This window comes from Leptosomus discolor, chromosome 3 (genome assembly GCF_034619465.1).
Source record: "Leptosomus discolor isolate bLepDis1 chromosome 3, bLepDis1.hap2, whole genome shotgun sequence".
Classification (NCBI taxonomy): domain Eukaryota; kingdom Metazoa; phylum Chordata; class Aves; order Leptosomiformes; family Leptosomidae; genus Leptosomus; species Leptosomus discolor.
Genome location: NC_141393.1, coordinates 85,714,421 through 85,731,138, shown reverse-complemented (window position 1 = coordinate 85,731,138; position 16,718 = coordinate 85,714,421). Strand labels below are relative to the sequence as shown.

Below are 16,718 nucleotides of genomic sequence, written 5' to 3'. Positions count from 1 at the left end.
CTGAATACCACAAAAAGCCAACTATGCTTTACAGCTATTTTCAAACACAGCTACAGGAATGGATTTTCAGAGAAATGTATGAATAGCTCTGTCTAAAACTTTACACATCCAACCTGACATATCTAAGTATCACAAGTTGCTTTTGAACCTCTCAGCCTGTCAAGACTCAGTAAAATGCAAGTATGACTTACCAAAGTTCTTTAAAACTTTTAATAAATTATTATTCATAAACCAAAATTTCTGTCTGCACGAAAAAAATCAAAATCTGGGCTACTGCTGTGCTACTGAACACCTGGCGCACTTGGCCAACTTTCTGAACAGCCCTAATGGTTGTCATAAAACGCAAATAGGAACCAAGACTCCACCATCAGGACAGATGCAGACAGAGCGCAAGAGGACCTCTTGGAAAGGAACAACTGCCCAAGGGCAGCTACAAGGCAGTGGGCAAGGCACCAGTGCGAGCCCTGAAAGTCACGCTTTCAAGACTGTACCGGCATGTGACGGGTTACTTTTCATATCGAGCATTTCACAAAAATCATAAGCCGCATAAAACGACTTTAATGTTTGTGAAAACATTTAAGTCTGAGAGCTAAAATTGTTGTGTTATAGACAATCACAAAACACTTCAAAAAATCTATACAACATAGCGTGTTCTATTTTCTTAATACTGTTTCAACAATTTCTGCCAAATGCTGCTAAAGAAAACCTCTCTCAATTAAATCAGCATGAAACAGGAATAACATCAACAAATGCAATAAACTCACACCCCTCTACTATGTGAGAATGAGGTCCCAAGAATGAATAAAAACTAATCTTCAAAGCAAAAGGATTTTTGGGGGCGGTGAGGGGGCAAACTTGTTACAGAAGCACAGAAATTACGGAAACAAAGACCTTCTTGCAAGACTTAATACAGAATTGCAGCTCTACAGGCATCTTCCATGGCCATCAGCCTGCACATTTATAACTCTGGAGATCCCCCTCCCATCTTCTTTCTTAATTTTCTTATTTAATTTCACTTATTGTGGACTGCAGTCAATTTGAACCAGACTGGATGTGGCAAGTCCCTAACGTCCTCCTGAGTTTAAATTCAGCACAGCTAATGGTCGTTGCTCAACTGGAATCTGGAAGAGAGCTGTATTTACTCATCAGGGGTAGCATGACCTCCCAGTAATCTCCTGAGATGACAGAAGGCACTTTCCACTGAGGCTTCTACAGAGAAGCTACAGAAATGCACTGGTTAAATACTCTTCAAAAATATTAATAAGTACCTCCAAAAGGAAACTCAATCTAATTTAATTAGAAATTACATCTAACATTCCCCCATGCATTCCCCTACATGAGAAAATAACCTAGGAACTCTTTATTTTCAAGTAAATAATGGCAACTGTAAGCCATGTCAAATTTTAAGTAAATCGTGCAATTGCCACTGTGGGCTGGAAGCTGGTTTCCTGAAATACCACCCTGTTTCAACAGCACCTTAATTTATCTGCTTAATATTTCACAACGAACTAAAATAAGTGTGCGAGTTGACCGCGGCCTGAATTTGCTGGTTCACTGTGTTTTCAATAACAACATCATCACCAGGCGATCTGGCAGTGACCCAGTGAGGCGTGCCTTTCATCAATAAAACATTATTCCGTCAGTAAGACACCGGTAACAATTTAAGTCTCTCCCATATCCTAAATCCCAGTTAGGCAGAATACGCTAACACAGAGGGGCATTCAGAGCCAGAGCACTGGCACCGGAGTTGGGTACTGTTATTAAAGTACTTTGCTGAATCGAAGGCCAGCAATGGAAATACCCTTTATGATAAATGAAAACAACCTTCTCAAACGCGGCTTCCCCTGGTCTTTCACCAGACCCGTTTCACCTAAAGACAAGTGCAGAATTAGTCTCTCCTTCCCCCCTGCCTTTTTTTTTTTTCAGCCTTACTATTCATAAACTTATTCCAAGTCGCAGCATCGTGTGCATGGCTGTACACAAAGAACCTCATGAAAAGGCTGTCTTATGTGGGTGTTCTTCTGAAAGCTCAGCTTTTGCCATTTTAGAAGTTTACATTAATGACTGCATTCCTCTACCGAGCACTAATGTTTTTTTACTTCAGTTAAAAGCACAAGCTTTTGGTTTTGTTTTTGAAAACAGAGAAAGCTACTTCACTTGCAAATGTCTGACTTTGATTTGTGTCTGAAAACTAGTGGCTTAAATGTTAGTACTTGTTTTCATTCTGCTATTTATTTTCATTTCTTCACATCTGTCTTTTTAATTAACCATGGTCTAATGCATTAAATATAACACATTTCTGAGAATTGAACTGTCAGCTTTATATGGTTGTCATTCTTTTGTTTCTATACCGCTATAATAATAAATAATTATTAGTGCATGAAGTTTAAGATCAATCCCAAAATCAGATTCTGGGTCTCCTTTTGCTAAGCAGTTTAGGATGTACCAAGTCTTGTGGAATTTTGTTGTGGAATAATCGCATTAGAAATGAAAAGGTAATTTCTATTCATTAGTACAGTATTTTTTTAAATAACAGAGATCAAGTACTGAAGAGAATGTCAGAAATCACATGTAAATGCCCAAGGAAAACTGTAGACTTCTAGTAGTGTTCAGGAGAACACACTTACAGCGAAATTTGGACAGAATGAGTTGGCTGCTAACTATAATTAAAACATACTTTGGCATTATACTGATTTAGGATAATTCTCTGTTGTTGTGAAATTTTAATGGGTATTTATGCTATAAATAAACATTACAGATGCCTTTATTTCCACCTAGAGGTAAACAAAACTTGGGTTAACATGACAGAAATCGTACATGGGATACAGAACCAACACAATGGCCTAGACTAAAACACAGCGATTACCTGCTTGGATGAAGCATCATAACGTCCCAAATACTATTCACTGGTTTTACTCATGTTATTTTTTATTTCTTATAATTTCTGTCTTTTTTCTTAGAGCCTATTTGTTCATATTAACTGCACAGGGCCCCAGGTCCCTCACAAACGACACGCTGCGGTCTCTGCAGCGCTCATTCAGGGCATGCTCAGCTACCGCCGCCCGAGGGGCTGCCAGGGGCCTGCCTGCCAGACAGACTAGGGCACAAGGCCCAGGGCACGAGGCCCGGCTCCCTGGCAGGACAGCTGAACAACGCTCCGTTCATCTGGTTCTCCACATCGGCAGTTCTGTGGGTCGGGTTCGCCGCCCTGGGCAGACCACAGCTCTACACCACCAGTGGACTGGTCCCAGCAAACAGGCAGTCTGTAAGGAACAGGTCTTTGCCTTTCCACGGTGCCATATGCTGTTGCAGTACAGCCCACAGTAGCCAAATGAACACTCCGTGGTTATTACCCACCTAATGTTGTACAAAATATTACGATGACATTTCGTCTGGTCGACCATTTTAAAGGTTAATTCTGTTTCTTATTTGAGATTTTCCTCTAGGTGAGCCACTCCGTGCACTTTCTGTTTACTGATTCCAAACAACCCCCAAACTGTTTCACTGCTCACTCTCACTGTTAAGAACATATTGACTGGCTGCCTGCTCTGCTGTTTAATTCATTTATGCTGAGAGTCAGGCATGAAGACAGAATTTTAAATGTGACATTTGCAGGCTGTTGGGTCATTTGAAGCTCTGACAACACCAGGGAGTTCCTGACATACAAACTGGTCCTGATTTCCAATCTTCCATGTTCTGAACACATCAGAGATTCTTCCCGGAGGTGCAGATTTCAGCCAAAAGTTTTAAAATCCCTCGTGTTTACATCTTGCAGAAAAGACTTGTACACTTTAAAGTTTTAAACTGAAGCTTACGCTTCCTTTAAGGTAAAACCAGCACTGCCTGCAGCGTGCAACTCAACTGCTTAAAAACACTAACGAAGGTATTCGGAAAGATCTACAGTAATAATTAATACTAATAGCATCTTGGACATTCGGTGGACTTTGACTTGTTCCTGTTGATCTTTAAGCATTCAAAACCAGCTCAGTCTGAAACCATAGCTTTATCTAACGTTGTCTATCTGGCTTATTGCTACCCTGACCAACACCAAGTCCCCATTCTCAGGCTGCAAGTTTTCTTTATCTCAAGGCAGCAAATGGACTGTACCATTCTGTCTCCCATGATGAATTGCCATTATCCACCCCAACTTTCAGGTCAATTTTTTAAGAGGATACCGGATTACTTGGAAGGTTCTATACTGCCAGGGTACAATTAGGAAAACAGTAATCTGACCTATTCAGTCCTGACTTCGGAAAACTGTAGTTACTGTCCCTGAAGCAGGACCTACAAAGTTAAAATATAATATTTTTTTTGAGAAAATCCCAAATGACTGCAGTAGAGCAAGTCTTTTTGCTTTCTTTAAAGCACCACCAAGAAGGGAGATGGCAAGTTTCAACACTCATGTCATACAGTATCACAAGTTTTATGTATGTTATTTAGCCATGAGCATTTCCACAAAACAGGCAGAGCCCACTGTGGGTAACCGTGAAGAAAGGCGAGACACATGAGTGCAGTCTGGGCACCTAATCTACCGGCAGGACGGGCTGGGAATCAGACCTTGAACTCTGAGAAAAGAGCAAGAAGGGAGTATAGAATCTTGTGCACAGAAAAGACCTCTTCCTCCTCCTTGCCATAAATTGGAAAATTACAAAAGCTGCAGCCTCCTGTTCAGTCCCAGCTCAGATGTCCACATCATCCCTCATTTGTCTACCTATGTCAATGGAAGAGTATTGATTTTAAAGACAGACACACTCAGAACGCACAAGCTAGGCAGAATCTCAATCTCTGTGTTTTTCATTGCGCAAGACAAAAAGCAAACAAAAAACCCTGTGCAAAGCAGAAAGAACAATGACACCGCTCTAGTCAGAAACAGCGCTAATTCAGAACTCTATTTAGGAGGGCAGACTGTTTTCCCTTCTCAACTCGTCACGACAATTATTCCCCGATAATTATTCTATACTTTGGCTGCTTTTTCAGGAAGGGGAATATGATTTAGGTCAAGATGCAAATTTGAAGGAATTAATGGATTTATTTTTTTCTTTTATATCAGTAAACAAACAACAATTTTAACAGCAACCTCTGAAGTTTTAACTGTGTCATACAGCAAGCATCTTTTCATTGCCATGTTCAGAATAAGACTTTTATAATTTAATAGTTGTCATCTGAACGGAGTATGTTGTTTTTACATACTTCCAGCATAAGGACATTGATTCTGTGTGACCTAGAAAAGCCATTTAAGTACTACAGATGTTTATTCTCAAAGGAAATATTCAAAATAGAAAGACTTACCTGGTGTATTATCTGAGCTACAGGAAGTTGTTCAGCATATTTTAGTGGTTCCGTTGCCAACTCATCCTTTGGAAGCCTGGGAAAAAATGAAGTTACCATTTATCAAACTAACACATTAGTACAGTGTTTACCAAGTTAAATTACTGAAATTTAACAGTACTTTTAAAGGCGTGGCACCTGGGAGATTATTTTGCTTAAGATGAAGAAAAAGTGTATTTTAAGACCTTAATTTAATATATTTCTTACAAAGCTGGGTGAAAGAATAAATTTAAAGTAAACAGAAACGTGAGTATCAGCGTGGGTTTCTTCCCCGACCAAAGCACATAAAACACAACTTTAGCAGCAGAAACCTAAGAAAGCCTTTAAATCTGCTTTTAGACAAACAAAGTGCTGGCGAAAGCTTGACTGAAATCCCCATAGAAAAAAAGTCTTACACATTTACCGAGCAGATTCAGCACTGTTAACAATACAAGCTTCTTCACTCAATCCTGCCAACATAATTCAAATATGACTATCTCAAAAGGCAAGAGGAATTATTCACCGTTTCCCATTTTTGCTGCCAGTGCCCGCTGGTGTCCAGCCATGGTCGAAGCTCTGACACCACAAGCATTTGTGCGTTTACCAGCACAGCTGTGGGCACTAGTGGTTTCAAAAAAGCCAAAGAACTAGTGTGAACAGAGAGCAGAATAGTTCACAAAGAAAAATGCATCACATTTCTTTAAACTTTGAATAAACTGTAGTTACAACTGAAAATTCAGAATCCATAAGCAGTCTCTTAAAAGAATATTTAAATGATAGTAAATTAATATGAAAGTAAGTTTTAAACCCTTCAACCATACTGCTTTCATCTACTGGAACTGCACAGCATGTGCTACATTTTCAAAGCAGCATTCAAGGTTTTCATCAGCCATTCCTTAATCTTTCTGAAGAGTTCTGCATACAGGAATTTGAGTAATAGGACAAGAAATTAAGGGGGGGGCGGGGGCAGGGAGAAGATCCCTACAAAACCAAGGCCTTTCTCTAAAGTTCAAGCAGAATTACTTTCGAACAAAAACTGTAACCAAGACGTTTTCCAGGTTCAAATTACTACCTTATACCCATTCCAGGCAAAAATTATACACGCTTGCTGGGTTAATTCACCTGCAGACCAGCTGCCAGGTAAGAGCCAGAAACTACAGGCTTAGCCTCTGCACTGGGAGCCAACCGGCTGTGGTGAGAGAGGACAGTAAGTGCACATCTCTTCCCTTTTCCATTTCTGAATTGCTTTTGCGGTCTGAAATGCTTTTAAGCACCAAATGAGAGCCTGAATACCCAGAAATTTGTAATTAACAGAGCACAAGGAAGTATGAAAGCCTTCCTGTGCAAGACATTTAAGAGCAGAGAATGGAAGAAACATGGCAGTATTTCAAAGATCATAGTGACAGCCCGTCTAGAACCATTTTGCGTGCTCAAGAAAAAGTAAGCGAGCTCTGACCCAGAGCAGCGGGTCTACTGAAAGAGCTCCTTTACTTATGGGTTTGAGAGGTTTTGGACTATTACGGCAACGATGAATTTGCACTCGCAACCTGACATATGCTGCTGTTAGAGCCCAACACAACCACCAGAGCTCAGCTGGGCTCAGCAGCCCCGCTGCAGCTGCAGAAGGAACCTGTCCGCTCCTTTCCTTTCTACCGTTTGCAGAGTCCTGGCTGGCCAACACCCCACTGCTTACGTACCCGCAGGCAGTGGGAATGTGACAGGGCTCCCGCTCTACTGGGAGCCTGGCAGCTGACACGGCACCGTGATTTATGGGTACCAGCTACATCAACCCCTTTCTTGGTCATAGTTCTAGATATGAAACCACTGTACACAGAACAAAATATTCATCAATGTCTTGAACACTTATCTCTACAGTCTTTACAGGGACACTGCAAATCTGGAAACAGCGCCCCAGTATCTCAAATCCTAAAATTAAATACTTGAAGTTGCAAGGAATAGCTAAGATGAGTACACATTGAATGTTAGCAGGGGTAAAAAAAAAAGAAAAGGCTTGTCTGTTCTATCAAGGACTTTGTGCGCTTCACAGTGTTTTCTGTCTAGACAGAGTCAGCATTCCCTTGCATAGTCAAACACCCTTCTTGCCAACTGCAGAAAAAAAGAGCTTTCTTCAAATGTCAAAGGTTTAAAAAATATAGACGAAAATTATCAAGATAATTTTGAGCCTTAGGAAGCTTTACTAAAAAAACAGAGAGGGGAGAACAGTAGAAACATGTGTTTTAAAGTAATTACATTTAAATTGAAATTAGGCTGACAGGAGCCTTTCAGCATCAAGAAAGACAAGGGTTTTTCTTCTAATTTATGTCCTGAAAAAAAAATAAAGTCAATTGAACTACACTATGTTTTATACAGATACAGAAATTATAAAATACAGAGAGGTGGATATTATAATACATACGCATACACATGTCTACATATATATACCCACACTACAATTATGTATACACGCGCACACACAGAGGTATTTTGGAAGAAAAGTCAGAACTTTTCTCTCAAAATTTCTGCCTAGATGCCACGAACTTCTTGTATATGTACTCAACTGATGTACTAGCTGTCAAGTTTTGAATTCTTCTCTCCTGCAGATAAGCCTCCTCAACTAGATGAGCACGCATCCAGATCTTTTATATGAAACTGCATAAATTAAAAGCATGGAAGCTCAACACTCTTGACAAAACAGCTGTGTGAAACACTGCCCAACTACATCCTCTACCCGGAGCAAGTCATTAACTTGAGCCAGTCGGTATTATAAAGCAGTGCATCAATAAGCTTTGGGCACTTGAGGTTACTAAATGAAGTGCAAAAATAACTCCCAGCAAATGATCTTTCCAAATTTCACAGTAACAGCGTAGTCTTCATTATTACGATACTGCAGTGCTCTCACCTAAAGCCGCTGCACGGCGCGTTGCCAAGTGAGAGTTCGTACCACCTCCTCCCAGTACCACACGCTCAGATCCGTGCAACAAAAATTCTGTGAGAACGATATGCAGATGATTGAGCCAACCTAAAATATCAACAAGCTCTTACTGATTTTTTTTTTTTTTTTGCCTAAATTCATAAGCATACATACAGCTTCACAAAGGTTTTCCTGAATGCTTTGTTCCCAGCTCTTTTCTTTAATCAACCATCAGAATATTTCAGCATATTTTTCTAGGGTTATTCTCATACGCTTTTACTTGTGGTTCTGACCAAGAGTCAGATCTGAACTGTTGTTATATTCACGGTTCATAGCTATTGACACATTGGAACATTAGAAGCACCTAATACTAGTGACATTCTTTTTAGCTAAAAAAGGGAATTACCCTAGAAGTTGTGGGGTTTTTTAAAACAAATAAAAGTTAAAATTTTGTAAGGAAACCACTTTTTTTGCTGATTTATCTTTCTAATTTTCCTATCAATTAGGAAAGTGTGATGATACCTGTGACAGAAACGGAACTTTATGACAAAGGCCCCTTCCAGACCTCAGATTTCAAGTACTTACTTACATACAGTCAGTTTGGAAAACGGTTCAAAGTGCTTCAAAACGCCCAGCACGCTAAGTTCTACCAGTGTAACTATGTCAGTTAGCCACACCACCTTCAGTACTCATTTTAACAGGGATCAGCAACACAAACTCCTTTGAAGAGAATCGCATGACTATGAAGGCTCCATAGATCTCATTTTCAGTTTTCAGAGCAAGCACCAGTTTACTTTACACGTATAAGGCAACTTCCTCGAAATTTGGTTTTGCTTCTCTTATCTTACCAACAAAACCTGTTGTGCAGTCATTCCTTCCATCAAAGGCTGGATGATGCAACAAGAAATTGCTGCCCTATAGCAGCACAGAGGATGAAACACGGCATACAAAAGGCTTCCATGAAACAGCATCCATCCTGAAAGCTCCAAGAACGGGAGTAAAGTCAAGATTTGTCTGTCCCGAGAAAAGGCTAGAAACGGCCACTGGAGCCTAAAATCCCCTGCAAGTGGGCACAGAGGCTATATGTTAAATAGTCTTTTAAATAAGAACAGAGGCAGCTCACTGCCAGTAAGACTGGGCTCACAGCTCACTGCTACACGGCTGAATTCTCTCCCCAAAGCGGGGCGGCATCCAGAACTGGCTACTTTCGGCACGTTTGCCCCGAACCACAAGCACACGCTGCCCAGGAGAGCGCTAGCTGGCCTGAGCCTGCACAGCATCAGGGACCGTGTGCACAGCTGAGGCTGTACATCGGTCTGTCTAAGCTACAGGCACAGCAGCAGCTGCTTATTCTGCCGTTAAGAAAATCACGTTGGCTAGCTTGGTCGGTTTTGCAAGCGGATCAGCAGTCCAAGCAAAGCCACAAGCAGGGCAGCCAGCACCAAGGAGAAAGAAACTTGCTGCTAAACTGCTACTGCATTTTACAGCAGCCCTAAGATTAGCAGCCCACCAATGCTGGGCCTCCTAGACTAGCAGAATTACCTGTAAAAGGCAATTCTCTTCTAAAAAGCATAAGGGATATAGGAAGGCCATGACTAGAGAGGAGAAAAAGGTCAGCACAGAAGAGGATGTTCTACTTCCTCCTCTTTTGCAGGGTGGAGGAAAAGACCAGGTCAGGAGAAAGATCATCTCCATTACAATCATCCTGACCTGCCTCTCCCTTTCACAGAGGGATACAAGTGAACCGGTTACCACTTGCCTTCCAGAAATAACTGCCAGATGCCAGGGGTGGCATTCACTTTTGTTCAAAGCCAGCTATGGCAGGGAAAAAACAAAGCAAAACCAAACCAAACAAAAATCTCTGTTGATGGAAATTGTGCTCAAATCATGTGTGACAATTTGAGACTGTAATTCCACAAAATCAGCTGACCTCACTGTTTAGTTCATTTATATTTGACACTCAAACTTTTGTAAAATTAAGGGCTAATTTGCTGTAATACAGACTTCTTTGTATTTCTTTGCTCAATTTCTTTCAAAACAATTCTATTACAAAAACAAAAGTCTTTTTTCATGAATTAGTTTTCCAGTAAGAAATGGTCCTTTCTGTCTCAATTGAGCATGACAGCAGAGTGCTGCCAACAGTGCCAAAGCAAGCTAACACAGTGGCATATCAGCATCACACCTGACAGCTGGTAATGCAAAGCATAAGGAGATCTTGATTTTCAGGGAGAAGACTAGAAAGAAACATTAAATCAGAAGAGAAGTGGGAAGCAGTAAGAGATAGCAGAAGAGGAGGATCTCAAAAAATTCAATTTAAAAGTTATTTTTATACTGCCACTGTGACTGCTCTCAGATGAAGGAAAGTAAGCATGAAACAGAAACTGTGGAAAGGGAATCTAAATCCAGTAAAATGTGTCAAGATATTTAGTGAAAAAATCTTATTTGTTATTTATATTTGCATGCTTGCTCTTACGGGAAGAATCCCGAGAGAGTCAACGTGTGCTGACGAAAAATAAATCCCCAGCATCAAGAGGCGGCACATTTTGCACAAGTGCTAATCCAGCCTACGGTCTGCTACACAGAATAGCTGCAGTGCCTTTAGGGCAGAGATAAAATATATCCCATGCAAGTATTACAGAAATACAGGAAAAAAAAGAGCAACATCTGATCACTAACTGGTTTGCTCATGGCAGAAATGGAACATTGAGACACTTGGAGAGAGAGAAAAGTCTAGATAACAGGACAAGGCATAAAACCTGGCTCTCCGGGCAAACACAAACATTCGCTAACCATAGGAGGCAACGGGACGAAGGCCATCCTGCTTTCCTTCCTATACAGTCTCTGGGTTGGACACTTTGGACAGCTCACATTCTTTCATGCGTATGACCCATGATATATAGGCAATATCGCACCTCTTTGAAACTACTGTTCCTCGATGGCAAGCCCTAACACACAACCACCCCTCTTGGAAACCACACAAAGTCCAGGTCAGCGTGTGAAGAGGGTAAAGAGGAGGACACCCGAGACAAGAACGCGTTATGGAGAAAGCGGCTGGGGATTACCTTCTTTACTGGCTGCGGGCGTACGCGACTCGCCCTGCTCCCCAAGTGCAGCCTGCTTTGTTTGACAGGCAACTCCTGAGCAGCGTGCATGGAAATACTGCAACAGACTGCCCCACTGCTAGAGGCAGCTCGAAAGCAGCACACTGCACCCGATCAGACAGTCGGTGTGTGACCAAAGGGTGCAAATAACACAGCAGTGGCCTGAATCAGACACCCCAGACTGAAAGGCTGAAATTATTAATCTAAACCTGTGTATAGCACCGATAGCTTTATTGACTGTAAATACATGAACACGCTTGCATCCGGCAATAAAACCAAAACAAAATACCAGAGCTTTATGCACCACATCAGAAAAAGTTATTAGGTTTCCTATTAAAGAGAGGCTGAAATGGGCTATGTCGGGTTTGAGTGAGTAGTTTTTAAAACAGGCCATTGAGAAATTTATCTACCATGCCCATACTACAGAAGATTAAGAATTAGGCCTTGGATTAACGCCAGGCACTTGGTCTATCTGCTAAATCCTGACTTCACACATATTTAAGAATAGGGTATGTTTAAACAACAGAAGCACTAATGTACATGGCAAGTGCCAGTGCTTGAAGAGATGAGATCATGGTTAACTCTGCTCTTCCCCAAAAGGTGTGCTAACCGACCCTTTTCTTTCTAAAGGAATGCAAGATTTGCCTATAAGCACGTTTACCACATGGATAGTCACAAGAGAAGCAAACACTCAAGACAATCATTCCAGGAACCTCCTCATGTCTCCTTCATGGCACCAGTTTCTCCAGTTAATGGGTCAAAACAAGTCTTTCGGCTACTTCAGAAAACATTCAGGGTACGCTTTGTTGCCACAACCTTTGCTCAGGTGAACGTGGATGTCCCCCTCTAAAAACCTGACATACCTCACAGTGCAAACAACTTCATTCACCACCACAGCACTGAGCTTTGGTAAGCCGGACAGCTGGCAGCTTACCTTGGGAGACCTTGCAAGACTGCCTAGCAGAATGCTAATGTGCCTCCTTTGCAGTTCATTGCTGTGAAGTCTCAAAGTCATGTCTGTGAGCGGGTGAACGACTCATGCATATTCAAAGATGAGGAGAGGAGGGAGCCATGCCTACAGTGGATATATGCAGGCGTTTCACAAGCACAGCCAAGCACACCAAGGTTTTGGTCCACAAATGCTGTGACCTTCACTTCGCGATGCTTGCGGAACCTAACGCAGCAGGTGGCACACCATCGAAGACAGCTTAAAAAGAAGATTGCACAAAAATGAACAATATGAGATGGAGATGGAGGAAAAAAATAAAACTGAAGGCAAAAATGATCTTTGATGCGATGAAAAACTAAATCATGTTAGACACAATCAGATTTATAATTATGTGAAGAAGGAAGCTACTGACTTGCATTGCAAAGAAAAATGTTTTACTTCAGTGTGCCGGCCTTTACAGAGAGATAGTCCTGTAGAATAAAGCAGCAATGCATCTTACAGTTTAGAAATGCAAAATGCTTTCTGTAATCTGTTCATTTCTCTTCAAATAAATGTGAAAGATTTTGACCCAAACTAGTCGTACAGACTTATTTCTGGAGTTCAAAAAATACCTTAAGTCTCTGAACACCCACTGATTTCTGTTGGATCTGATTGTAAACAGGTCTGCTGGTGCTCCCAGCATCTGCCGGACACATCGAGTTACAATTTGTTGCTTCATAAGCTGGATAAAACTAGACGGTAACAAATGTCTCCTCTGCCTTTCTGTGATCCACACGTAATTTCTTATCTAAAGAATTTCAGTGATTAACCTTTGTCAAGCCACATGTTCTTAACCGTCCCAAGGTCCTAAAAAGAGCGTGTTTTTACATAAGTTGACCAATATTGTCTCTCTGCTCTTTTCTAGCCAATGACTTTTGTCAAAACATGTTTAGTAGCTGAAGGGGCTCTCTGTTCTTCCTGCTCCTATTTTATACTTATGCAAGGCACAGGAAAGGAATTAAAAAGAATATTAGCTTAAGTAAGCAGAACTGACTTTGCTGCTACTGGAAAACACATGACCTGTAGGGCTTCATTTTGTTATCTCAAATACTCCACATTTTAGGTAAATTAGAAACTCTCTTGTGCATTAATTTAAACTTCAACATGATGATGCTGCTGAAGCACAAAATGCTAATCAAAAATTGGAGATAAAACGACCAGCTAAGTCTCTCCTCTATCACTGAAAATCACCATTTGAGTCCACAAATAAAAGTAGGTACCCATTACTTAATGTTAATTCATTCTCAAAGCAGGCAGGGTTTTGGGGGGAAAAAAAATAGAGAATAAGTGTCTCCAAATTTCCCAAACTCGGGGCTTTATGCGGACCTTCATTATAATGTAATAAAGCAAAAGCTACTTCTATGAAATGTTGAGTTTCTAAAAAACTAAGTGGTACATTTCTCAAGAACACCTATAGGGGTTGGACCTTGCCCACAGTAAAAGTATATGAGCTAACAGAATTACTATGCTAACAAAAATGTCTAACAAAGATGAACATTAAATAGTTATTTTGGAAAATGGGACTTTACTAAACCTTCAGTATTCAGTCAGAACATGCCCACACTTAAGCTGACCATGACCTTCTAAGACTGCCTTATGGCAGTAGAGTACATATATTAAATGGGTTGATCAGGTTTTACTTTCCAAAACTACAACAAAACACAGAAAAAAAAAAATATCCACTTCACTCTTATCAGAGCATTGTTCGTGTTATTAATTTTTTAAACAAATGTAAGGGTTTACATAAAAATGATTTGCGATTTTAACAAAGATTGAAGCCCTAGTACTATTAACCTACTCTTGGTCTTTATCTCACGCAGTGGTAGGTTCTTCCATTATTTAAAAGTCATTTCCTGCAACTGTGTGCAATCTGCAGAACTCTGTATCAGTAGCTCTGAACATTAAGCATACATTATCAGTCGATACTACCAGCAACAGACTGCGTAAAGCAGAAATCATCGCAATGCAAATCTGTCACTCAGCTTTTAGAACTTCAGGCTCTCAATACACCCTACATGAGAGAACAAATTCTCCAATGCTGCTGATGTCCTTCACAATCCTATATACAAATACATGTATGTGTCTCCGTGTGTGCATACACACAGACAACTAAGGCAAGAATTAGAAGTTTCTTGGTTCATTTAGTACAGATAACGAGGCCAGATTTCTCTTGCACCACCTGCATACAGAATATCTAACAGTTACAGAACCAATGGAACAACTCCAATTGCACAGTAAGATGCTCAAGAAATAACGCAAAGTGAGGGAAGTACAAAGACATGCCATAGCCAAAAGAAGATTTCTTTCTACAAAATTTTGCATGCTATATACTATGAAATATATGAAGTCTAGTAATGAGTTTACATCCAGTCCTGCTCCTTTTAACTTTGTATTTTACACGTTTGTGGAAATCAAACTTGATTTCTAAGTCATCCAATTTCTCTCATGTTCTCATGAACATTCAACATATCTGTCACCAAAACTGTTAGAGTACTTTGAATGTAAGCACCATGGTGGCAGGTCTGTCTCTGTCTTGCATAAGCTCCTTGCTCAGCTACAGTGGATCCTCATTCATGAGTGGGGCTCCCACACACTATCGCAATATAAGTGACCAAAACAAAAGGCACCGATTTGTTTCGGCAGGAATATCAAAGTATTTTAATACACTTACTATGAAGCCCTTCTTGATATAATTCTACCTTGGTTTTGGAGTTACTGATAACCAAAAGCGTATGATGGTAATCAAGTACGCTGGTCCTCTATCCAAGGAAACTGAGAAAAAAAAAAAATTTTCCTTCTGCATTTTAAGTCTAATACCTCTGCGGCAATTTCTCTATGTCTACCCTATAGAGGCTATACATTCTAACAAAAAAATCTTATTGTAAAACTCAGAGTACGTGTTGACTATTTGTGGCTAGTGTTATCTATTCTTTATGGCTGTTGGTAAATTGAGATTTCATGGGCACAGGCTTTTTGTACTTTAATGATTCCCTGCCTTACTTGCTAAAAACCCCCACCAAAACAAAACAACCCCAAACCAAAAACCTGCTTCTGCTCCATTTATCAAGACTGGGATGAATGCGGCAAACACACCCATCCCCACCAATGAAGATGTAAGTCACTTAGAAATGAAACATTTCCATTTCGGTAAATATACTGCACTGTAAAGTGCTGAACTTTCACTAGAGCTGCTTAGTGCCTGCAGTTAATGTCTTATGACCGAGCCCTGGACCGAAACGTGGTCATCCAGTATTTATAGATGCACTATATTCATTGAGAAAGGCCTGGACGAGAGCTGCAGAGGGGGAACAGCAGTCAGAACACCCCCTGCTCGCTCAACCCCACTGCTAAGCAGCCGACGGCGTTTTCGCTGCAGCGCTCGCCCTCCAGCATGGGCAGGGGTTTCCGCACTATCAGGGCAGAAGGATGGCGCCATCACTGCCTCCAAAGAGTTGGCAGCCTGGGGTCCGCTGGGAAGCCACACAAACACTGGTAAAATATGATTTATGACAAGAAAACAACAGTGCTGATGGCTCTTCGTAAGTGGAAGACCACAGGAATTTCTACTTGTCTCAAGTTTTTTTGTTATTCAAACACTTTTGCTACTGATCTTATGGCTGTAACAAGAAGCTGACCAACTATTGGCCAGTGCATCTTAGTAAAGCCACCATGACGCAAGAGGTCTTTTCAACAGGGAGGAGGAGGAAAAGAAAAAACAATTAAAAAATGAGCTATTGAGAGATTATATAGTCTGAATTCAAGTCAATGAATGGTATAGCCACTGCAACACAAACTGATAATGGTATTTTATAATCACCTCCAGGAGTACAATGAAAGAGTGTTTTTAGGTTGGGGGTTTTGTTTTGTGGTTTTCTGAGGGTTTGTGTTTCTTCTTTTTTTTAACAAAACATAATAGAACAATCGATCTATCAGACATACTACATCAACCCTCACAGAACAACTGCATACATTATATTTCAAAAATTATTTTCTACTGGAACCTTATTCACTCTGCTTCTATCAGGACAGTAAACTGACAATATACCACTGTAACTTACTGTTTGTTTTTCTCATAAACAAAGTTTTAATTAGATGTATGCAATACTGCTGTAAAAGTAACTGAAGTGAAACTGGCAGAGGATAAACCGCAACAAGAGAGATCCTGAGAGGGAATTCTCCAAGCAGATGACAGATCTGGAAACGCCTCAGTAAGCCCCTAGGATGGATATTATTTCACAGCAGCCACCTCTGCTAGCACAGCTAAACACAGTGGAAGTCCTCTGCTACTTCCTCTGTGAGCCACCATCCCAGCCATGAATATGGCACCGTGACACCAGCCTATGCTGCGAGAAAGGCAGATAGGCAAGTCTGAGCCAAAACCACAATGCTTTTTTTTCTCATGTGTGAGGAA

At 40.7% G+C, this 16,718-nt stretch overlaps 1 protein-coding gene across 1 annotated transcript in view; it reads right to left on the bottom strand.

Moving 5' to 3' along the window:
* PIGK (phosphatidylinositol glycan anchor biosynthesis class K) overlaps window positions 1–16,718 on the bottom strand; it is a 66,221-nt gene that overhangs the window by 16,465 nt on the left and 33,038 nt on the right. The window contains exon 10 of the mRNA XM_086463069.1: window positions 5,290–5,365. Coding sequence (XP_086319195.1) covers window positions 5,290–5,365 — 76 coding nt within the window. The remainder of the gene's footprint in view (window positions 1–5,289; window positions 5,366–16,718) is intronic.